Here is a 25,994-nt window from a genome sequence, read left to right as displayed (position 1 = left end):
GATGCTGTAGAAATGACTTTAAATTAAAAAAAAACTATATATATTATTATATTACATTATTAATAAAATATGCAATAAGGAAATTGCTTTGATAACTTTATGGAATTTTAAATACAGTTTATATTTATTTAAAAAATGTTCAACGTTATTTTGAACTAAAATACTTTTTTACTTTGCAGTAATAAGCAGTGATAAAATTGCTGTGTTGATTTTGTAAAATTAACTATTTCAATTACTTGTTTTTTATTAAAGTAAAACGTTTAAAATAGATGTGTACAAATTTAATATATTTTAAGTATCTCTATAAGTAAATATTAAATTCATAAACACAAGTTACATTTGGTAAATAAGTCAGAAATGTAATTTAAAAAAAAAAAAAACATTTGTATTGAATGGTTATTGGTATATTTTTGGCTACAATTCATTGCTAACTTTTTTATTGTCAGACTATCACAGTAATTTCTATAGGATAAATTACAATTGTTTTTCATAGGCACAATTTCACTAAAAAAATTGAGAGTGCTTGAGCTCTGCATTTTCCATGTAAGTATTTAAATTAAATTTAATATTAATGAGGTCAATGTTTTTTTGAGCAAGGACTATTATCAATTTGACATTATTAACACTTAAGTTTATTAGCATTTTTATTTTAAAACAAAAACTATTAAAAATGTATGCAATATTATAATTTACAGGTATTTTATACAAGAGATATACGCTTTGCTTATTCTGCAAATGTGTGAATACCTATGTTTATGTTAACCAGATGTGCCATATATTTTTCTATTTATAATATTGGCAAATATATAAGTCTGTCCTGTTTCATTGAAACCCTAAGACAAATTTTTATTTTCCTCAAAGCAGTAAACGAGCGTTCACAAGATGCACAACTAATAGGGAAAGTGATAGCCACACATGAAATTGATAAATATTACTGTAATAATAAGTACTATTATCAACTCAGCAAAAAGCTTTTGGGTTTTTTTTTATATTAAACATTTTTATAAGCACAGGCTTAAGCACATTAACAGAGAAAATATTAGAGGGGGATTATTTTTTAATTTGGAGTGCTAGTACCCCATAAGCTCTTTATTGATATATAGATTGCATGTGGTCTGTTTTTAAGAAGTTTTGTATGGGCAATATTTAAGAAAAACGAGGTTTTAATCAATTTCGACCATGTCAATAGTTATTATACTTATTAATTACAGGTGAATTTGTATAAGCTTCAAGGTAGGTATTACTTTTAATAATTGAAATAATTTTTTCTACGAGTTAAAGCCGTTTTGGTTTATTTTAGACCAAAAAGCCAGACAAAATTTCAACTACATTGGACGGTCTAATTGAAATTTTGTTTGACTTTTTGGTCTAAAACGCCAAAATAAATAAATTAAAAAAAAAAACTTGTTTAAAAACATAAGCTTTTCTAAAAGATAGTAAAAAGGTGAACTAAAAAGTTAAAAATAATTTTACTACAAGAACAATTGCAATACCAATCACAATTGTAGCTCATTTTATTTAAAATGTCAATTACTTTGAAAATGAACTACAATTTTAAGTGATGTTAAACATCTTTAATTTTTTACTAAAAACAAAAACGTGGGACCTATTCAACAAAGTTCCTAATAAATTTATCAGATAACGTTTTGTATTGAAAGTTTTTTTGTAATTTAAATTTGGTTCAATATTAGTGTGTGACACATACATTTTATAATACTTGACTCAATGAACTTTTTTTTTTTTACAGTGGTTCAATTTTATTTTTATTTTTGAAATAGGAGGTTTTTAGAGGTAGGTATTCCCTGGACTCTGATAAAACTTAACACGGCGAAGATACTTATCTCACAAAAATCATCATTTGTTGTGTATAGATATAACAAGGGCTCGGATGTTAATGACCATAAATGGATTAAAATGCACATATTTTAAAAAATGTCAACATATTATGCAGTTTTCAAATAGCCGACATGACACAATATATTTAATATCATAACATTAAATTACAATTATTTTGATGACGTTATAATATTATTTTGTGAATTCTAAATAGTCCATTACTAAATGGTTTTTGTATACATTGAAAATTACTTACCCTTCTGCTTTCTGTCTATAATGATAATAATTTTGTGATTGTACTGAGATCGTCGTGATCTGGCGGCGAAACACCAAAACTCCAAACTACGGCGTGCCGTTACCGTTAGATGGCGTCACGCGACCTAAAACGACAAGAGTCCGAATAACAAACAAACAACACAGTGATAACAGCAGTATGATGATAACGCTATCGCCTCCAGACCCGGCATCCGACTCCCCCCCCCCCACCGCACCACTCGTCCATCAGGCCAGTCAGAACAGCTGCTCCGCCCGTCAGTGAGATTCGTTCGCGGTCATCGTTTTGTTTTGTTTTCAATTTTTTTCTCTCTCAACCCAATAATAAATACCGCTGTACGAACAAAATAATAATAATAATAACAATATTATGTAACAAATAACGATAATAATATGTAATAATAACAGTAATAATATTTTTATACGACACCGAATCGTCGCCACCGTAAGTACAATAAATACTATTTATTATAGTTTAGTGTTTACGCCGGCTATCGATTTTATTATTATTATTCGGTACAAATAATATATTATATATTTTCCATTTTTACTGCGGTTTTGTGTGTGTGTGTGTGTGTGTGCGGTAAAAGTCCACAATAATAATATTAATATCGGCTATGATAGCGTATTGCGTATGGACGTTCAATTCATCGTCATATTGTTGTGTATACTTTGCGGGTAAATAACGATAATTATTGACAACAACACAACAACAGTGTTTGTCAATCGCCAAAGTGTTTACCTCTACATTGGCCGTACTCGGGCTGTGATTCAAGTCCGGTTTTATTTGTTATTTTTGCTACTATCTTCTGATTCGTGTTGTTTCAATTGCAAAAAAGGGCGCGCTCGCCGCCCCTCGTCGCTTCGAAGGGACGGTTTTCGCTTTTGTTTCCATGAAAACACAACTGGGCAAAATCGATCCGGCGGCCCCAGGGACGCGGCCAACAGCGACTGCAGCAGCAGCAGCCGCAGTAGGGAGGTGCGTTTTGGATTTTCTGTTTTTTTTTCTTTTTTCTATGACATTCACACGGGGATGGGCCGTCCGATCAGCTGCTGTGTGTGGTGCAGTCCGGGGCGTGTGTAATCGTTTGGCCTTTTAGAGGGGTGTCTGTGTGTGTGTGATCTCCGTCGGTGCCGGTAGTTTTGTTTTTTTTGGAAAAACAAAAAAAAAATTTTTTTTTTTCAAAAACCTCCTCCCACTTCCCTCGTCCCACAAAAAAAAAAAATAAATAAACTCTGGGTGAACTTCAGAAAGACTGAGATATCGACACCCGCCCGCGTGTAGTAGGTAACGTTTTTTTTTGTTTCTTCGTATTATCTCTCGACCGACTCGACAAAATCAATCGACTACGCCGCTTTGACCGTGCCCTGGACATAAACACGACATGACTTTAATTAATTAATCGACTGTTCGACACGTACGTCTTCCGATATCGTACCGGCCACCGATCCGACTGCCAAACGCGCTAGCCCTCCACCTTGTAGGTACATGGTGTGATTACTACTATACCGTACCGAATACCGCACTCTTCGGGCGTCTGCTTCCCGTTCCTCGTCTCTTTAACGCTTACCTATAGTTTTGTTTTGCTTTTTTTTTTCAGGAAAAACTCGACGTAGGCAAACATGTTTTGGCTGTAGACACACGTTTGTCAACGTAAATAATACAGCGTATCGAGAATTGGGCGAGTCGTCCGTTCCACTTTTGGATTGCCGCTACGTTCATATCAAATAGTCTTTTATTTTCGGTAAGCGAGTCTGTGTTAAGTGTCTGCTAAGAAGTCGACCGGCTTGGCCACAGCGATCGACAATCGACAAACTCACAACGCTTTAAACAATATCATAGTCGTACACTAGTTAAATGTATTGTGCAGTATCGGAATAGGCGTGAGCTAACAATATATATATTATAATATCGTCGTTAGATGTTCTGTAATAATACCGTTTTGTTGTCGTAAATAATAATAGTGTAGTTCGAACGAGTTGTTGTTATACTTAAAATAATATACTAATATAATATAGTTTGTTTTAGAATCGATGAATTTTAATGTCAAATCAATGGAACTCCCCTGAAATTTTCTTACAAGCGAATCGATCGATATTTCATTTTGACAAAGTAAAACGTATTTCGAATATGATTAATACCTTATATTATAATTTTCATTGAACGTAAGGAGATCCACTGATAATTTATGTCTAAGCTAGTGCACGCTCCATATCTTGTAGTAACATTTTTTTTTTAATAAAACTATGTATACAATTTAAAAAAAATATATTCAAATAGGTTTTGTTGTTACTACGTTAAATATGCGGATTTTTGTTTTTATAAAATATAAAATGTTTTAATAAATTGTTAAATTTGATTATTGGACGAGAAATACGTTGAAATTATAATTCAGGCTTAATAAAAAATTGTTATACAATTCTTATCTGTTGATAATTATTAATGATTTATTTAGTTTGATAAATAACATATCGCAAACCTTTAATTTTTCTAGTAAATAATTAGCGGACAAATTTTGTTATTTTAATTAAACAAATATTGAATTTATAAATATATATATATAACCAAATCGAATGTACAGAAATTAAATAAAACATTTGAAAGAAGTAGATATTTTTTTTTTATATTAAAATTATCAAAACGTCTTAAAAACATACGTTTCATAGTTGTTTATGGTTTTTTTTAGTGGAGTATTTTTCATTTTCTTTAATAAATTATTCATTTTACTTTGTAAGCGGTTTTTTTTTTTAGCAATAATAATTGCCTTTAAAGTAATACAAATAAAATAAAATATATCTTGCTGTATGATATTTGGCTACATAGTACGTACAAGAAATTTAACGAGAATTATAATTTTTTTTAAATATCTGAAAAGTGAAGGGCAAAAATGCATTGTTTACCTGAGAAATAGAACAAAAATATATTTTTTTATAGCATTTGACGTTTACAAATTTATTGCATTTTTGTAAAATTAAATAAAGTGTTTGTATATTGTAATATATTGTAGCTTTACCCATCAACTATAAAATGTTACCAAAAAATAAATAAATTCAAAGAACACTTATCAATCGGGGTGAAATTGAACAATAAAAAAACCTCCTTAACGTCATATTTGTCGTTGGCTATGTTATATTATTTATAGCGTTGCATGACAAATAAAAATTCTATTGACTTACACACTAGAAAATATGCAACATTGTTTGAATTTAATTTTTTTCAGATTATAAAAGTTTTCTACAATTTTTTCAAATGCAAGTCGCAACGGTAATGCACTCTATGCAACATGCAGGAGGAGTTGCAACATATTATGCGGCTCCGAGGCCACCGGCGCACCCACATTTTTCTAGTGTGAGTACTTTTGAGTGTGTGTGTGTGTGTGTTTTGTAAACTTAGTTAAGTTTTTTTTGCATAAGCAACATAAAATTATGTATAACAATTGTTGCGTATGTATCGGTTGATTAAGTATTGCAGCCGGCGGCAATAGTGCGGTCGAGTTTGAATTAAGCTCGGTCGTTACGTTGTTGGGTGAAACGTTATTGATGATCAACAACAGTGAATAATTGTAATCGTAACGTCAGTGTAATGCAATTCTAAATTAGCAGTGTATTCTTATGGTCTGATCAAAATTAGCAGTTAATTTGTAATTGTGATTGCATTAATGATCAGAAATTTCTTTGTTTCTGACTAGCAATAACTTGTATTATTATTATTGTTGTTACTAAAACATCTTACTATTTGCTTAAAAAAATTAATGATAAACGGTTAAACTCTCTATTAAGATTAAAGTTTGTAATCGATTATCAATTGCGCCCAACACTGTGATGATTGTAGAATGATTAACAATGATTTTACCATTTCAACGTTGTTCGGTCGTAACGTTCGAGCAACTAGCCGAATTGATTAAATATTTATATATTAATCTTTACACAAATAATGTGAACGGGTTTTTATTTTATTATACGATTATATTATAAATTTGTGTATTTAGTACTTATATTTTGTCTATAGTAAAATAATGAAAGAAATTATGCAAAGAGCCTTAACGAACCCGTTTAAACGGAAAATATTGTTTAATAAAAATAAAACCAAGTTTTGTCCAGTCGATACTTTTTAGCATGAATTTTTTTTTTAATGTTATTGTCTTGTACCTTTAAGCGTGGTAAGATCGATTTGTTGCTGTCACAAATTATAAAATACGGTGTACGGTTTCTCGTTTTTAGGACGAAGCATCTTACCCTTGTTGATAAATGTTATCGACAGCACATTATTCTATTCTCTTGTCAAACACTTAATATTTTATATTACCATTTTTTTCTATACAATACTGTCTTAAGACCTATTGGAACATACCTAACAAGATCTGAGTAAAATCTTCTGTTTTACTTAATATGTTTTATTTGAAAGCGACATAGAGTAACAATATATATATATAGAAAAATTAGTTAAAATCTAGTTACCGTCTTAATTATATTATAAGAAATTATACAGTTTCCATAAAATTGTCAAAAAAGAAAAATTGTATTGGGTAAATATGTTTGAAACAATAATTTTAAAAAAATTGGAAGAGGTGGCAAATTATTTTTTAAAATAGTATTTTATTGGTGGCAATAGTTGGATATTTAATATTTTAATATCTTGATAAATAAACTTTGAAAAAACCAAGTAAGTATATTAACAAATTATTGAAATGAAACCTTTGGTAAAACTGAGCAAACCAATTTTTGTTACTTACATACAAATTTAAAGTATAATATTTAAATTTAATGATTTGTCTCGGCTCGCATATCGTTTTTCAAAAGTCATCAGCGATTAATATTATTTAAGTTAAAATATTTCATCCAAACGTTAAATTGAACAGGAGGTCACGTCGGGCAAGGTTTGTCGTAAAGAAGAGAATTTGGAATAAATTGAGTCATGTTGTCTTCAATAATAGTATAATTGTTGAAAAAACTTATCGTAATTGATCAGTTTACAAACTAATCGACCGATTCCTAATCGTTCAATAAGGGTGTTAATGGTAGACTTCCTTGTGACATCAGATTATGCAATACACACCCCCCAAAAAAAAGTGATGATTGTCCTAAAAAAAAAATAAAGAGAAATATGATATTATCTTAAATAATAATAATAATTATTAATTGTAGATTTTATACCTTGGCTGAGCTTAAGGTATCGGTCGCGCTTGCTGTTTCATTGTAAGTGTATTTTGTGTTTCTATCTAGTATACAGTTTTCAGGTTGAGCTATTTGAGTGTTTATTTTTTTATTTATTAAACGACCTCAGCATTTAAATTTAATTTTATACAAGTACATTTTTGATTTTTTGACTTGGTAAAATCGTATTATCACTTATCACCTTAAAAATGATAACATATTTTCTGTTTTGAATAACACCAAATTTGATACCAGAAATCACTTTGCCCTTATCAAATTTAGGCAAATCATAACAATCTGTTATCAATTTTTCGGCATAATATCTCATTGGACTAAATTTTTTATTTTATTTAATAATTAAATGCACTATCTGAATAAGAAATATGTTATTTCACTTTTGTTGTTCGGGGGGAAAAAAACTCAAGTAATGCAAAATAATAGAATCGTTTAATAATAATAATAATAATTGGTTTTGACGAGAATTTAATTGAGAAGAAACTAGAAACAATTCCAGCCGCCCCTTGTCGGTTTTTTTAAAAAATAATTAATAATTTTTTTCTTATATTATAATGTAAACACAATAGTCGTTCTGTACTGCGGTTTAAAAAAAATATATATATTAAAATAATAAATAATTATTATCAACGTTTCTTTCATTATAGTTTTGAAACGAATTTTATGGGCGAAAAAAGTTTTTCCATTATTTTTTATTTTGTCTCAACAACATTACAAGTAGGTAACAACGTGGAAACATAACGTTTTAGACTAATTATTTTTTTTATTTGTTTTTGTAGGTTCATTTTTGTTAACCAAACGGGGTTGAATCGATTCGTTCCATAGATCAGAAATCGTACCTGAATAAAATTATTGGCACCAAAAATCTAAAAGCTCCCTCTTCCCCTTTTGAAAACACCAAAAAATAAAGTACATTTTTTTAATCTGTAAATTACATTACGCTATAAATTTAAAAAAAATATATTCAAATTAATTCCATATTTGTGAGGATTACACTTTAGGCATAGTGTTATCAATAGGTATACTTTGATAAACCAGAAAAATAAAACGCCAAAAACCCTTTCCTCCAGAAGGTGTAGGAACTTTTATTGAAAAAAATCCAGTTTATTGTAATTAAAAATGAATTCAATTTCAATATTGTTCAATGGTAAGACGCTCTTTAGTTTGCCACAAAGATGTGTAAAGTAAAAATTGTGTTTCCAATATAATCCCCTATGCCAAAGCCAAAGTCTCAATTTTACTGATTCAATTTCAATTCTGTGAAAAAAGATATAAGAATTTGCTGGCCTTTTTTTTTGGGGTGAAGTTAGAAACGGATTTTTATTAAAAAATATTCGGTTTTTTGTAAAGGAATATCAGCACATCTACTAGAAATGTCTTTAAAAGTGATCATAAAATGTGATATATAGACAGTACATAACATGTGCATGTGAATAAAGCAGTATTTTACAATGGAGAAATTGCATATTTTCTCAGTAAACTGATTTCCCAATTGATACACTGCTTATTTACCTACAGCAGTAATATCTTAGCTAAAACGTTTTTGCAATACCATGTTGACATGTACCAAAACTATTATTGAGATTTCCAGACAGTCGAGTACTAACTAAAACCGTTGTGTGGGTATTATTATATTGTTATAACTTTGTTATCATAATCAATACTAACAGTAAAATATGCAATATTAAATACCGATAACCGACAGAACTGAGAAATTGAGGGAGAGCAATAATTTCCAGGCGAAAACAAAGAAATGGGAAACTTGAAAATTGATTTTTGCAGACAAGTGTACTGCATAATATAATATGTTTAGTAGGGCAGGATATAATATGGATAACAGCGGCAATAAATCATCAACGTAAACAGACGCTTAACCCTTTAGGTGTCCGCCCTAATACTCGAAATAATAATATTATACAATTTCCAGCTGATATTTTCAACCCGCGTGTCAATAGCAAGTTCATTAATTATACCGAGGAAAACAACAGAAGTGTGGGCTTAATGTATTTAACCTTGGCGAACAATATAATGTTAGTGTTCTGTTTCAAATTTAAGGGCTTAACAGCTGAAAATTAAACCCGAGGTAGTTCTAGTAGTAGTATGGTAGTACTATACGTCATGTACACGAGCAAACTCTCTTTTTTTTTTTTATCAAGAAACCCTCCTCCAAAAAAAAAAGGGGGAAAAATTTGGTTTAATTTTTTTTCAACACTTCAACAACTGTGGTCATTAGCCACAGCTACATATTTAATGTAAGCTCAAGGACTAATATTGTTAGTGGGTAATTCTGTGATTGTTGGGCGGAAGAAGATCCGGTCGCCTCGTCTGTTGTCTTGTCAGCAAGTGATGGCACAAATTTAATTGTTTTTTCATGTTGAGTTTTTAATAAGTTTTGGATATTTTGACCCGCGCTGGCTTTTTCCAACGCGTTGTGTAGAGAATTTTCTTCAAACGTTGATTACTCCAAGAGTGTTTTTTTTTTTTTTTCATTACTGTGGTGGGACTATACTACTTTCGCAAGACATTTGTGTGTGCTTTTGTACGGTGTGATTCTGTGTAGTAATGATAATGATAATATCGTGGTCTCCCTAAGTGCGGGTATTGTGTGTGTGTGGGTTATAATATGGCAAGGAACACAAGGCGTGGTCAGGGCACAGTGTATAGTAATGTAGGGTTCGCTTAACGATCGGCGTCCATCTTTTTTTCGGTCCCTTTACGCCAAACTCTCGGTGGAAAACGTTTTTATATAATTTTCAATGTTTGTTTGTAGCAAGATGCGGATGACTAATAAAAACACTGATAACGTTAAGGAATAATGTCGATTCGACGCCCCGTTAGATGTCTACCAAGTGCAAAGCGGCCGTCGTTTCTAAGGTGCAGTAGATACACTATAGTAATTATTATTGGGCAGTAGGAAATTAAAAATACTGTGCAGTTGACTTGACGACAATGTGTGCACTTGGAAAATTAGACGGTATATATTATAAAATAAAGCCCTACTCTTGATTTATGCCGGTAACTAATCTGGAAAATCCTTTAGTTTTATAGTACTGTAAGTTTGCTTTTTTTTTTTCAAGAAAATGGGCTATCAACAAATGGTATTTTTAGAAACAACATAATGCACATAATTTGTTTTTTTTTTTTAAGACTCCTTTAGTAGATCTTTACAATTTTTCGATTTTTGTCGCAGGGGCGCCAGTTTTACAAGTCATTTGTTTATAATTTATTAATTAATGAGTTAATAAATCTTTAAGAGAACGTAAAATTAATTTTTTTTAACTGTTCTTTTTTAGCTTCAACGTGTAATTGGGCTGTAACATACATAATTTTTGAAAAATTATTCAGAAAACTATTTTTAAAATTACTCGAATAGTCTTTTTACAATTCATTAGAACAAACCGTTCAACTTCGTTTTATATATTTTTTTTTAAAAAAACATATATTATATTTATAGGAAATAATGTTTTATTCTATTAATTTAATTGGAAATTATTCGAATAACACTTTCTTCGATTAAAATTAAGTTGGAGATTGTTGGCATAAAATATTATTTTCCATACTTTTAATCTGAATAAAATAATCAAATGTTTACTGTTTTAAATAAATAATTTTCTTATTAAAAAACTTAATTAAATCAGAAAATTCGGATAACGAGTCAATTTTGGATTCAAATACCTGCTTATCCGGTTACTTCTGAAATCTACAGTTATGCAATATGTTTGACAAAATTAATGCGGTCATAATTACTTTTATTTGTAATAGGGTTAAAGTAGCTTTTACTGTGTAGACCAGTAGGTATTGTTTTATTTTCTTCGAAAAATGTCTAAAGAACTGAATATTGTTAACCATATTTTGACAAGACTATCTAATCTGAATCTTTTTCAGTATAATTTTTTTAATGCTGGGTCGGAACCCTCGTGTTCGGTTGTAGGTCGCTCGTTGTATGCTGGATAAACACCCTCCCCAAAACTTGGTGTACTCAAACTTAAGTGTACTTTTACACGAGTCAACACCTAGCCTAGGGGGTACCTATATCGTATACCTGACCTCGATTAGTTTAGGTGTAAGGATTTAACTATAAAAATCGAACCCATCTCGTTTTTACTCAATACATAACAGATTTTTAAATAAAAATAGATTTTTTTTTTCTTACACGTTTATTCACAAAATATACTACCTACTACACACTAAAACAGCTGGCCGGCTATGGTTAAAAATTTCGGCATTCGCACTAGCCACACACACACACAGCTATACCACAGAGGCATGCAATATATTAATATGCACCCCGTGGCTCGCCGAACACGTTTACCGCATTAAGGGTGGGTCGACCCGATTTTTCACCCCCTTCGTTTACGGCGTACTTACACGGTGCATTGCGAACCTCCCTCCCAACACTTCCTCGTTCAAAAAAAAAAAAAAAAAAACGACTTAACGCACCAGAGCTTTGGTCTCTGCCAATATATTTTATTATAACATATATTTCCAGATCATATTGTTGTTAATAACCGTCGTCGTTTCGGCCACAGTAAAAACCGCCACCACGTTGAAAACCTTAAGCGGTCGGTGGTCGTGAACCCCCCTCCCCTATCTATTTTCCTATCCCCCCCTTACCCTAGACACCATTAGCCCCCCCCCCCCACCACGACTTAAGTGCGACTGGGATTTTTCCGGAAAACGTTGAGAAAACGGTTTACAGAAATGTATTGCTTTTATTGTTATCATTATTATTATTTGTAATAGAAATATGATATGTTTATCAGTTTATTATGGCTGTAGTTAACTACGACCCGATCAGTATGTTCAACAAAATTTATTTGACATAAAACGCAATCTCTTCGAGCCAAGGTCGAGTTCAAGCAAAGCAAGTTTTGTACCGTCTAGCTTGATTTGTCCGGGGCTGTAGTGAATCTATCCCTCGTGTAATTCTCGAAGAGTGTCCCTTCTGGTCGTTTTGAGATTAAATCGAATTTCTTATCACTCTAATCTGTTATCAGCTGTCTCTTATCAAACGCCATTCTTTTGGTGGCGCGAAAATGTCTGTGCAAGTTTAAGATTGGCTTCTAGGCTAAAAACATATTATTAATGTCAATGTTGAAAAAAAAAGTAAAACTCATTAAGCTCTACAAATTATAATGCTGTCTGACAGCGAAACGAAAATAAATACAATATTTGTCGAATGAAATTTTCCAGTGGATTACAAAAGGCTTTGGTTTCGATTGTTTTATCGATATTGTCATTATTGTTATTATATGAAATAAAAATGACAAACGTTGTGGTCACGCTTTCCCGTTGGACACAAACGATAAGAAAAAAATAAACAGTAAAATAATTATTATATTTATCAAAACGTCAGTTGCTGTAATGCAACGCCAATGATTAGATTAGGAGGTTACATGTTTACAATATCATTATTGTGTCCATAGTCGACAAAATCCGTTCTAGTTGATAATAATATGAGTTTTTAATTTTTTCCTCAGTGTGGTTTTTTTTTTAATATCAAAATTACAAGCAGTTTGGCTGCAAAGGCAAACTCGGCAAAGGTACAAAGTGTAAAACTTAATCGTCAGAAGTGTAAGTATAAGTGAGTGGGTGCAAACTGTGTAAACCACTACTACTAATCGAAAACATCCTTTTAAAGTCGTATATATATATATATATTATATACTTACCTACCATTAGCAATTGGCTCGGTCGCAACTCCGATGATCTTACAAATGGGTGGTTCGCAATAGTTTTACCGGTGGAAGATAAAAGTTCTCTAAACGAACTTCCTCGCATTACTTATTGTTAATACTGCTGTTTTATTCGCTCTCTCTCTCTCTCTCTCTCTAAAATGTATACCGGATGATCCATTTAAGAGGATTGAAAGCAGACCATATAAAACCTTGACATTATGACAACACTACTTAAGGCGGTCCGAGTTAGGTCGACCAGAGTTCTTTGGCTACTTTACCGGGTCATGTCTGGTCATAGTTGGACCAGCAGTCACCCTGTATACTTTTTTTTCTTTTACCGTTTAGATCTTAAGGTTTTCATCGCGGTCCGAGTGGTTATACTTAGCGATAAGATAACGTTAAAAAGTTTGTACAACGCGCGCATTACCTAACCCGTCCCCGTCAAGTCTTGTGATAAATGTGTGTGTTAGGTTTTATTTTAATTTTTATTTTTTTGTCGGTACGTGCCTTGTACGAAGACCAGATTTATCCGTTTACGAGTTATTGGTTTTTTTTTACAATATGTTGCGTTAAAAAAAAAAAACGTGTCTGTCTAGTCGTTGGACGTACATCGATAATGTTTTTAAGGTTGTTGTAAGAAAATACTTGAACCAAAAATAAAAAAGTAATTTGTACTAAAAAGTAAATTATACAATAGTAAATATAGTATGTGTATATATATTATACACCTTGGATTGCCTGCAATTTAGCAGCTTACATAACTCTAAAAATTTGTTAGATATAATTTTATACATTACTATTTAATGGGAACGGGGGGGGGGCTATTTATTAAGGGGCAAAGGATAGGCAATATGCCGACTAATTTTAAGGTGAAAGAGTATTTAAGTTTTTTTTAGTCAACATTCGTTTTCCCGAGATATGGTCGCCTGAAGTTTGATAAAAAATTACTTACAAGTCATTTTTAGATGCATATCTATTGGACGGATTAAATTTTTTTTTTTTTTTAAGCTTACTATTTTTTCTATTATGAGAGCTAAATTTTTTGGGAACAAACCTATTAAGCTAACTTTCCATTGAAAAAGTAATTTACACTCACGGTAGAAAAATACAATTAACAGGCTTTTGTGTGTTGGAAATTGAAGAATAGGTATTTTTTTCATTGTTGCTGTAACGAACAACTTAATTTATAGTGCAATTTTTTTGTCTTATCAGAATAAAAATCGCAACGACCAACTAGAATATGAACTACATTATTTTTAAATTATTTTCCTGGGGATATTTTCTTAAGAATTTCCCTAGGTTAGGAACCCTATCGTTTCCGGGAGTCGGTTCTCTGGGGAAATCAGTTTCCGGGGAATTTCCCAGTGATTAAAATTCCGAGAATATTTTTCCATGAGACTATTACACACGTTATTTATTTGGGTTACTATGTATATTTGTTTTGTTTAGTCTTTTTATAGCCAATACAATTTATTTTGCATATTATTGTTTGTTCAGCAAAGCTTTTTTTCTAAAAATAAAGCATTTCAGCTGTACACGTGCGTCCTAATGGCGGTTAGTTATCAAAATGGAATTGATTTATTTATTGTATTTACATAAAAATCCGTTGGTAAATATGTTCTATTTTCGAACCAGCTTAATTTTTTCCGGTAAAACGTATTGCTATTTATTGTTGTTTTGATTAGCAAAACCGCTGAATTGGCTTAAATAGAACATTTTGGAAGAAAAACTGGGAGTTTAAAAAATGCCAACGTGGTAGTAATATAGTATGTGCACTGTAATTTTTGTTCGTCATTATATTTCATCATGTTTCATTATTTCACCCACGAAAGCGTTCCTCTCCTTTTGGCGACCATTGATCTTGCCTCCCGTTGTATTATATTATGTTAGTTGTGAATAGGTTAGGTATGTCTTATTGGTGGCACACGGTCAAAAGGTCCACTGACAGTAGGTCTACACCGAGAGAAGGCTGATAATTTATTCAGTCAATTTATTTTCACGTCCATTCTGACTATAATGAACCGGTCCATTATAGATAGAAAGGTCCAGCACACAATTAGGTCTGCAAATCATATAAGTCTTTATATCATGTGAACGTTATGTACAGATTTTGTCGTCTCGCCAAAGTCACGAGTACGGTTTTTTAATAAATCAACATGTGTTAAGGGAAAGAAAATAGTACTTGTTCTGTTTGCCCATTTACACACCGGACTTGGTCATGATAAAAAGCCATCAACGCTGTGACGACAATCTCTTTGGAATTGCCAATTGCCAATTTGTCAATTAATTCGTTAATTAAACACCCGAACGCGGGTTAAATCACCGACAATGGACGTGCCTATGTTATGCAAACAAGAGATTTGCACACATATGAGACTACACGTGGTGAATATAAAGTGTGTACCGTGAATTATGTTTGCACAGTCCGGTTCAAGATGATTAAACATTGCATTCTGTGGTATTATCTACTCTGTACCACCTATACCACCGAACGTTTGTGGAATTTCAAGTGTAAACTATCATCTATTTAAAGTAAGATTCCTCCGAGAAATATCAACACCGTTGTTCAATGTACAAACTGGACTAGTGCAGAGTGATGATGCATTGTCACCGATGCCACTTTATCGTTATTGATGAAAATAGAAAAATTAAATTGGGTAGAATGGATGTACAACAATTAGTTATTAGCATATACTTTGAAACCAATCTGGACGTACGGAATCCAACTTTTGGGATCTGCCAAAAAATACAAATTTTCCAATCAAAAGCCCTGAGGCTCATCATCAACGCCCCTCCATATATATCCGACGATTCGCTACATAAAGATTTACATGTGCCCCCGGTGAATGAAGTGGCAAAACAACACTATAGAAGATTCAACAGAAGCCTCCTCAATCATACCAACCCACTATAATTTCCAATCTATCCTCTCCCAATCTCCCTGGCAATCCTGCAAGAAGACTTAAGCGAAACTGGCCGAGAGATTTCCTAAGATCCTAATGTAGTATACCTTACACGTCGGAGTACCACCACTGGGTGTTTTCTCCAATCAAGAAATCAAGCAAAATTATATTCATCCATTGACACTTACGCTTATTGTACATAAAAATTGTATAGATTGTGTAATTTAAATAATAATAAAAAAAGAAGCATATACTGACGATATAAAGGATTATGGGAAACTCCCAAAGATAATGTGATATGAACTACTTAAGAAACTAGAAACTGTGATTTGTTTGCTGCCAAAATATAAAACAAAATTGACAAAGTATAATAATACTGACATTTATATTATAGAAATTATGACAGCAAAAAAATCTCAAAAAATGTAAGCTTATGATGCACCTTCTTAAATGAAAACTATCTTGTATATTGTGTACATACTATACACAACCACAAAAAATAAACTGCATACAGGATACTATGAAATGACCAGATATTTGGTGCCCTTTGGTTTTTTCTCTATTAACTTTTGAAACTTAAACGGGAACTTATACCTACCGGTTTAATTAAATTATTAATTCTACAGCAATATGCTGAATATTTCGACCGGTCGTTAAACAGTTTTGAATAATCACTTTTGAACTGCAATGACCTTTAAGAGTAATTATTCAAAACTGGTTATCGACCGGTCAACATTTTCGGCAAATTATTCTCACTTTAAGTGCCTAAAGTCGATGGCGCTCTGGAATACTAAACTAGGTAAATGGTTTGTAATATTATTGTAAAATAACATGTAAAAAATGCTTGCCAATTCGGGGTCAGCTGTTCTTTTATTGATTTTTAATTTTTGGAGAATTATTTAAAAAATATATCTTTTGTTAGCAATCAATTCAACTTTTAGAAGAAAATTTGTTTTTATGACACACATCTTCAAAGCTCTGTAGTGAATGAACAAGATACAATTCTGAAACACTTTACTGCACTTTTACGTGCCAAGATGTGATCCTTAGAAGACCCTAAATACAAAAATTCGTTCATAGGGTTTAAGAGATCTGCGTGGCTAGCTTATGAAACATTATGTATCTGAATCGTACAATTCTTTTAATTGTAAAAAACTTGAATAGTTAGACAAACGTCTCTCTTTTCGCTATTGGCGTGGAGCAGATTGTTTTATTTTTCCTATTCCCCCGGCAAGCTCTTTTCATTTCAATTGCTTGATTTTTTTTTTTATCATAATCAAGAAAGTAAAATATGTTCTCCCAAAGCGAGAAACACTACAAAATCGTAACAGTTAACCTCCCCGGGAAACGGGAGCGTCTTGCGTTATTAATGAATCGCCCTGTACACGGGATAATATTCCATAGAACAGCTGTAATTGTATAAATATCTCATACACGGTATCTTATGTTGTGCGCGTATGTTTATATGTACATAATACACGCAGACACTTGATGATTTATCGCCATCGCTTTCCCCTAGTAGTTCCACGGTAAACGGCCGCCTTTTTTTTTTTATCAACGCTATTTTGGCCGAGAATCAACATTTTTTTTCCCCCTTCATTGTTAATATGTGTATAGATATATATATACATTTTTTATACATGGCGAAATATGTTTTACATCACACGATAATAATAACTCTCGTGTACACGCTATAGTGTTCGGAGAAAACTTAATCGGTTCACACTTTCAGCTCGGATACAGACCGGAGCCAAATGGTTTTTTTAACATTTTATTTCGTAACAGTTTTGCCGTTTTTTTTTTTTTCTAACTCTGTACAATGTACACACTATTTATACACCGAGGCGTTGGTTAAATAAAACAATTTATTTTTACAAAAAAAAACCATTCTCGTACACACAACGTTGTTGGATTGTGCAAAAATCCAACGCTAACCGCTTTGGGATTTTCGGTCATAATCTCCTTTCCCGTCTCTCTCTCTCTCTCTCTCTCCCAACTCCTCCCCATACCTTGTACCTTGCACTACTTTGTACTTACCTACTTACTTGGTATAATCATCTAGAGACAATACGTCATTCGTGCGAGGGTTAGTGGTTTAATTCCAATCAATTGTTCGATGAACAATTTGCACAACTACTCTTTTTATAACTTACCCTCCACTATAATGGGTATTAACGACCCCCCCCCCCCCCAAACACTTCCAATAGACTTAACTCCGTTTCCCGTCATTAGACATTTCCTAAACGCTGGCCCTGTTGTTTAATTAACAACTCGGTCAATCGATTATGGCTAACTTATTTATATATTGTTGTATTTACACCGTCCTACAGTCCATTATCATGCAATATAATACTAATATAATAATAATAGCTATCTGGCCAAAACGTTTGCAGTAGACGCGCTACTTTCGTGACGCTATTCCGTGTCGTTTTCGAGCTGGGAGGCCAAGCATGTTCCACAATACTACATAGCCACATGCGGCCAGTTGATGATATTTCTATTTAAATAAAATGTAAGATTTTAGCTGGTTTTTATGATATTTTTTTGTAATTTTAACACTCCTTAATATATATTGCATTTTTTACCCAGCCCTCTTGACCTTCGACATTACCCTCGATGCCCAATGACCCCACTAAAAGATTAAAAAGAAAGTGATGCAGAGACATTAAACTCTCTGTAACACGTCTTGTACTTATTGTACTTATATTGTGTCGGTTGTATAGTTAAAGTTAAAAAAAAATTGTATTATATTATGAACTTTATAAATAAAATCATAATTTAAATTGAAACTAGATATAAATCGTTTTAAATTAGTTCAAACGAACATGTAATCAAAATTATTATTTGGCTCATTTTTCAAGTAGAAATGAATTTTTTATTTGAGATTTTATTTTAAGGGGGCTCCATACAGACCATTTTTAAGGAGTTTTGTATAGGCAATATTTAAGAAAAAATTGGCTCAAATAAATTTCGACCATGTCAATAAATTTACCGGTTAATTTGTATAAGCTTCAAGGTATTATTGGTTAGGCCTGTGCGATGGAATGAAAATTATGTGTTTGACTGAAAAAATGGCCCCCTTAATTAATTTTATAATTTGAATGGTTCAATATTCATTATCACAAGTTTGTATAAAATAATAATAAGAATAATTGTGTTGTGCGAATCACATAACCAGAAAAAAATGTACTAGACGATAATAGAGTATAATAATAAATAATGTACTTTATCATCGAGTGTGGGTGTATCTTTGAATTATTTTATTGACGTTTTGATAATGATTTATTTTCTTCGATCCAACTGCGGTCGTTCAGAAATAGAATATCTTTATTAATTTTACCGAGTGAAGAACATATTATTATTATCAATATTGTCAGTATTTATAGTGTTGTCAATCTTTTTATTTTTAGCAATATCCAGTTTATTTAAATATAATACAATTCAAGTTTTATTTATAAACATCATCGATAATCTTTTACCGGTATAATTCCATGGCGCGTTTTATGATTTATCATCTCATATAGGTAATATATTATAACGTTTCTGGTAGTCAACGATCATAGATAAGTTATAATATTTGATGTAATAAAATGAATATAATAGACAGGTACTGCCCATAACGCATTTTATTAGTCACTTGATAAAAAAAAAAGCAAAAGGCGACTCGAGATCCATCACGGTTATTTTTTTTATTACCATCTCAAAACACTATTTGTACAAATTAGTATGAAACGATTGCATTCGGTTATGTTTGGTTGAAAAAAAAATTCTAAAATTATAGTACAAAGATTTTATATAAATATACACATTTGTTTTATTTTAGTTTGTATAAACTCAATGCAAAAAAAAACACCTAGAAACTCATTTTGCTTTTGTGCAGTAGATGTAATTTTTCGTTTAATTAAAAAAAAAAAACCCCATATTAGTTAAAAGGTTAATGTGTTTTTATTTTTGCATTTTTTGATTATTATTATTATTTCACATTAAAAATACCATAATATAATTTTTAGGTCACTTACACGTGTGTTTTTTAATGGGTTTTTGTTTGAGTGGTTTATTATGTATAGGCAATTTTAGAGATTAAAAAATTGCCATAAAGTTAGTAAAAAATTACATACATCTATAATGTTATTCTAGAACTAGGTTGTTTATTCATTATGTAATTTTTTTTTTTATTAAATTACAGTTTTTCGATAACATTGTCTGTTTTCCAGCTTTCAAATGTTCACATTGTGTGATCTGTGTAGACTGTCATAATGAGACTTTTCCAGTAACCGTTTTTTACTATATATAATGGTATAATATGAAATAACGACGATTTTCTATAAAAAACGTGCCTGAACGGAAAACAATTTAAGAAAACAAAGTAAGAAGGTTTGCGAAAATTCTAGGAATCAACACCCAATACGTGCCCGACTCGTTCGGATGACACTATAATAATATTATCTATTACAATGAGATCAGAATATAATATCACATATTATAATAATAATAATATATAGTCTACATAATAAGAATAACTATACAGACATTTTATGTGTATATACATATACATATATAAACGTATCCGTCCGGGGCTCTTGTCTTTTTATTATTTTTTTTTTTCAAATATAATAATACCATTAAATAAACCCCATTATTTTATATTGTGTATTTTTTAACATGAACGCCTTTTCGTCGCGATTTACCCAATAGATCTTTTTTTAAAGCCCATAAAACATAGTACACTATAAATACACACAGCCGAGCTATTGAAATTTGCATGTTACAGCGATTTTTTATGCGAGTTAAAAAAAAAACTCTTCCAAACAACCCTATTATGATAATAATAAAAAAAAAAACCCCCCATTAAACATTTACTCGGAAACATTAAAATTATATTGTTACAATTGCAATGAAGGGTTGTTTTAATAAGAACGACGACTTGTGTTAAAATATTCGTCCAATACCGACACGGATGTTTTAATAATTAATTAACCAGTTAAAAGCAAAATTTTGCAACGATAATAGTAGCGCCAATTTTTAATAGATACCATTTAAAAAAAAAATTAAAAATTAAACTCCAGTCGTTTTTTCAGCATGGAAAATGCTTCAGCCTTGGTCGTCCAGCTCGACAAAGACACGAAAAAGCGTCACGAAAGTAGCGCGAAAGTGGCGCCATCTGGCGGTTGTTTATATATATATATATATATTTGTATATAACATGTCTCCTGGCCAATTAGTTTTTGTTGAATTATAATTACTGTTTACAATAACCAGCACAATTAAATGAATGGTTAAATGTATCCAAAATAACTGACCGAGTAAAAACTACTTTAAAAACATTTGGCCCAACATAAAATTAAGACAAAGAGATTATAGATTGGAAATAATCATTATTCAAGAGCCAGCCAACACAAGGCATGCACCATGTTTTATAATTTTAGCCGTTATGCTTTGAGTAGACTGTAACTGTTTTTCCAATTAACCGTGGGTGTTCATTTCTTATTGTTTTTCGGTTCGGACACTCGACTGAAGAAAGACTGCTTTTTTAAAAAAAAGTCTACCCCAAATATTACCTTTGAAAATAATGATGTTTTTAATTTGAGTGCGATAAATACATTTTGATCGTGAAATATACAGGTTGATTCATTAACGGTAAGACGCTACTTTTTTTTTATCAAGAGGGCGTCGCACCGGTGATTTTCAGTGGTAAAAACATGTTTAAGCAGACTGAAAATAACTCGCTTGGTTTTGGTTTTAGAGTAAAAGCACCCATTATAAAATTAAAAGAAAACAAACAATATTCCGGAGGGCATGACGATGCGTTTTTAAAAAAAAAAATAATTTTTTGGAAAGTTACAGTCATTTAAAAATGTTAAAATTGTCGTTATTTCTGAACTATGTATTTGAGCGTTATACTTAGAATAATGAAAAAAACGCACCGTCTTGCCCTCCGAAATATTGTTCTCTTTTAATTGTATAATTGGTGTTTTTACTCTGAATCTAAAATTAAGCGAGTTATTTTCAGTCTGCTTAAACAAGTTGAGGTGAAAAAACACTTTTAAATCGCTTTCAAGGATGCTGTGATAGTCCAAAAAATTAATTAATTACCAAAATAGAGTCCTAGTTATTGAACTAATAATTACACATCACAGTTTAACCTTTAAATTAAGATTTTGTAAAAAATTGCCTATACATTACTCCTTAAAAATGGGCGGTGCGACGCCCTCTTATAATGTAATATTACAAACTTTGAGTTTTTCTATATTTTCCTTTTTCGAAATTGTACCTACACAATTTACCAAGCCCCACTCTAAATCTACAGACAGCTTCTAACAGTCTAATCATTTTTGAGATAGTGGTTGGCCATCTTAGCTGTTAGCCGACGATCACCCTGTACAACGACCTGGCCCTGCTGCACCGTTGAACCTTAATTATACAATTATCGCGCACGAGTGGCTTTTGATGTTCCTGATTGGTTTTCCATTTCCGACCCGGCCCGGTCGGTTTCCGTTTAATTACCGTAAAAGCGAGTGCAAAAGACATCTATCACATTACCGTCGAACCGTTTGTAGCATTTGCCCCTTTGATTGCACTGCATTGTCTATAAATCACCGAGCGTTGTTCCATCTTGTGTATAAACGTACAAAAAAAAAAAAAAAAACACTTGACTTTTTTACCGTGCCGGCTAAGTTCGGTTAGGTTATCCCACGTTTAGAAAAGACCCTTTAGAAATTGCCCCCCAGGAGTGGTTGCCTGGAAGTGCCAAGAGTTAAACTAGAAAACAAAAAGGGGAGGCGTTGTTAGGAAATTATCGTTTCAGAACTGAGCCCCACTGAGTTGGTTGATTGTCATCACCCTGTATACGTTATAAATACTATTTGATATCATGCTATAAAGTATTAGATGTATTGTACAAAATTATAATTTCTAAAATGTAGTCGCCAATGACATCATAAACGTCGAGGAGGGTTTCGTTATCAGTAAACAACAAAGTGCACCGTCTGGTTTTATCTTATCTGTGCTCACACTGCGCTTTTGAAGTGTTGATGGTTAAATTATTACATTCAGATGGGTAAATATAGTTTTGGTCGAGAGGTAATAAGGAAAACATTTAATTTGTTATGCAAGTTGGAAACCGATTTTCGTTAAAAAACAATCAGTTTTTGTACTTAAATTCGAAGCTTTTGCAATATTTTTTAGATAAAAAATACCTTTACATAGATCAAAATCGAGGCGGTCTAAGTAGTCGAATTTTGTCAGGCTTTTTGGTCTAAATATCAACAAAAAAAAAACAACGCTTCAATATTACATTATAAGTTGTAATTGTTTCAACGTGTTATAATGTAATACCTAAAAATGATTTTTTTTTTATATAATATTTTATCGCTTTAATTATTATTTCAACATTTCTATTTATCTGTAATAAAATATTGGATATTAATTAAATTATATGAATATGTATTGTATATAAATGTAAATTTAAATTTTCAATCAGCCACCCCACAAAACATTTAATTTAAGGTGTAATTCAACATTTTTCTTTTTAAATAAATTCCTCGCACCCGTCAAAAATGATTTAAAATTTTATTTTTTAATAGCCACAAAAAAAAATATTATAATTTGACCTATTTGGAATATTAGAAGAGATACTTGACCACTGTGTGACGGTCGGGAAGAAGTCTCGAGTAGAGACACAAAAAAGCACATACCTGACTATTAAAACAACGGTTAAAATATGTTGCTAAGGTCGTTAAAGTCGTTGGGCAGTCCGTCTCGGTGATGTAACAACCTGTCTTTGATAATGATTGGCGTCGCCGGGAAAACCAGGCGCCCAGAGTGGAGCAGGTATTTTTAAGAAATTATAAAAAAAAACACTTAAGTAATTAGTGATGGCCAGGACGGAATTCGACTTGGCCGCCGCAAAGGACCACCAATAGTTTCCCAATATTCAAATTCACTTTCGAATAAACCAATCCAATAGTTAGTATTTTCAAACCAATAAAGTCCAAACCGAGTACAGTATAGGCCAGCACAGTAAGGAAGTATTAAAGTGAGATGCAGTATTAGGTAGTTAGCATCAAAGAGTTTATTTTTGAGCGATTCAACTTATCAATATATTCACAAGTATCTTTGTATTAGAACTACAAACAAAATGATGTATATTTTACTTATCACATTTTTGTATGAGTAAGGTTTACAGGTTTATAAAGTGACATTAAATTATTTACACAAACGTTTCAAAATATAAACAACAATTCGAAGTCAGTTTTTTTCTTCAACTTCCGCAAATTCGGCTTTTGCCATCTAACTAAAATTAACACAAACTAAAGTGTCTCCAATACTTCACAACCTTCAGCCGTTTGAAACCCCGCTATTATTCTTTTTGGGATGCCCCGTCGAAATTCGAGTGGAGACGGTTTAAAAAACGTTTCCGGTTTCCGTAGGGAAGTCGTTTGAAGTTATAAGAGAAAAATAATTTTCCGACCGGACCGCCTCGACCGATCTTGACGCCGGGCTGTTCGGGAAATAACAAGAAAAGAAGAGCACTGTCATGTGATAATATGATGTAGGAATGTACATTATGGCCATGTCAAAAGGGTGTGCACGATAATGGTGTGTGCAATTTCGAGAAATAATCCATTTGGCAATCCGGGCACGGTCTTGGGCAAAATGCTTGTAATGATTAAGAGCGTCGTTCCCGCAGTAAGCAATACTCTATATCATGACAGGGACGGGTTATATGCCCATAAGAATACCGCATAAGAACTACATTGAAGAGAGAAGGGGGGGGGGGTAATAGATGGAAAAACTAACCCGGCAATGATTGTCGAAGATAAGATATTAGTCGAATAAAAACTGAAAAAAAAAACAATAACGATACGAATATGTATATTTGCAATATTTTAATCTCAATTGATATAAAAAAAAAGGATTTTCATATAAGACCAATGTAAAAACCCAAGTGTAATATTAATGTTTCGAAGACATTTTTATTTAAACGAATTCAAACTAGAAAAACAACAAATTATTTAAATACTTTTTCTATTTAAACTATAAATAATAGTTTTTTATTTAAATAAAAATTCTAGTTAAAAAATGTTAATTATAATTTTTTTTATAAAATATAAAAAATTTGTATTTATTATTTTTTTTTTTTATAGCCTTTATTAATAATACATATTTGGCTCAACAATTAAACAGTAACAATGTAAGGTTACATAAATATGTATTTATTAATACCATAATATATTTACATTAATATGATTTCTAAATAAATATCTATTTCTTTAAGTTGAATTACAAGTACACATTGATAGTGTACGAAACTGGATATTTTGTATAATGATATTATTAAAAAAAAAAAAATAGTAATAAAACTGTAAAATAAAAATATAGTATTAAAAAATACTACCAAAAGAAAATAATTGTATAAGTGTTGATAATGTCAGGAATAAAATCTGATAATTTGCAGAATTGACTCTATTTTGAACCGTCAACAAAAAAAAATTTGTTGTGTTTTATCATAATTTATCTGAATAGATAAAAACTTTTAGAATATATTATTGGAAATTATAAATAAATAGTTATTTCGAACAATATTTATTATTTTAAGCAGTACAATACCAAGACGTGATATTAAAATAATGCTTTATTTGTAAATTGTTATATTTTGTATTTTATTAATTGATATTAAAATTCGTCCTGATTTACTTAATTGTGATATAGTTCAAAATTCTAAAATTAAAAAATAGTCTCAGGATAGGTCTAAAAATACAAACCTAAATATTGACCTTTATAAGAGACCTGTGAGCAGTTAATGTAAATTCTGTAGAGACTTGTGATGGATTTTATTGTGATGAAATCACATTGAGATTTAAAAATTGATTTCATCCAACTTTGTTAACTTCTTCTGTAGGTACTGATCAATACTGGTTTGGACTAGGCTGTGGGCAACTGAGAAGGTATTCGTTTTACAATGTCGTTTTCTTTTCGTCTTCACCTCTCTAAATTTCTTTCAAAATACTGAAAGAAAATTTAACGTTCATTCGATTGAACGTTATCATGAAGTTATTATTATGCAATGAAAATAAATTTTTGATTGTAAGACCCGCAGCCTTTCAAATAATACTTAATTAATTGGAGAAAGAAC

General features: G+C 31.5%; 1 protein-coding gene across 6 annotated transcripts in view; it reads left to right on the top strand.

Annotated features, from left to right (window-relative positions):
- Positions 1 to 2,366: 2,366 nt before the first annotated feature.
- Positions 2,367 to 25,994, top strand: part of LOC126845342 (protein alan shepard) — a 124,199-nt gene continuing 100,571 nt past the window's right edge. For 3 of the 6 annotated variants that reach the window (XM_050583998.1, XM_050583999.1, XM_050583995.1), the window contains exons 1-3: positions 2,368 to 2,554; positions 3,711 to 3,854; positions 5,331 to 5,458. In XM_050583998.1, the coding sequence (XP_050439955.1) occupies positions 5,360 to 5,458 (99 nt within the window). In that variant the 5' untranslated portion in view covers positions 2,368 to 2,554; positions 3,711 to 3,854; positions 5,331 to 5,359. Of the gene's footprint in view, positions 2,555 to 2,684; positions 3,089 to 3,198; positions 3,595 to 3,710; positions 3,855 to 5,330; positions 5,459 to 25,994 lie in introns of those variants that run through there. The other 3 variants (XM_050584000.1, XM_050583996.1, XM_050583997.1) reach the window with 3 other exon arrangements.

Source organism: Adelges cooleyi, unplaced genomic scaffold, assembly GCF_023614345.1.
Source record: "Adelges cooleyi isolate 19-005CV unplaced genomic scaffold, UGA_ACOO_1.1 ACOO_flye_CR_arks_rails_tigmint_CR_PRNA_784, whole genome shotgun sequence".
NCBI lineage: Eukaryota > Metazoa > Arthropoda > Insecta > Hemiptera > Adelgidae > Adelges > Adelges cooleyi.
This window is presented reverse-complemented; position numbering and strand designations above follow the sequence as displayed.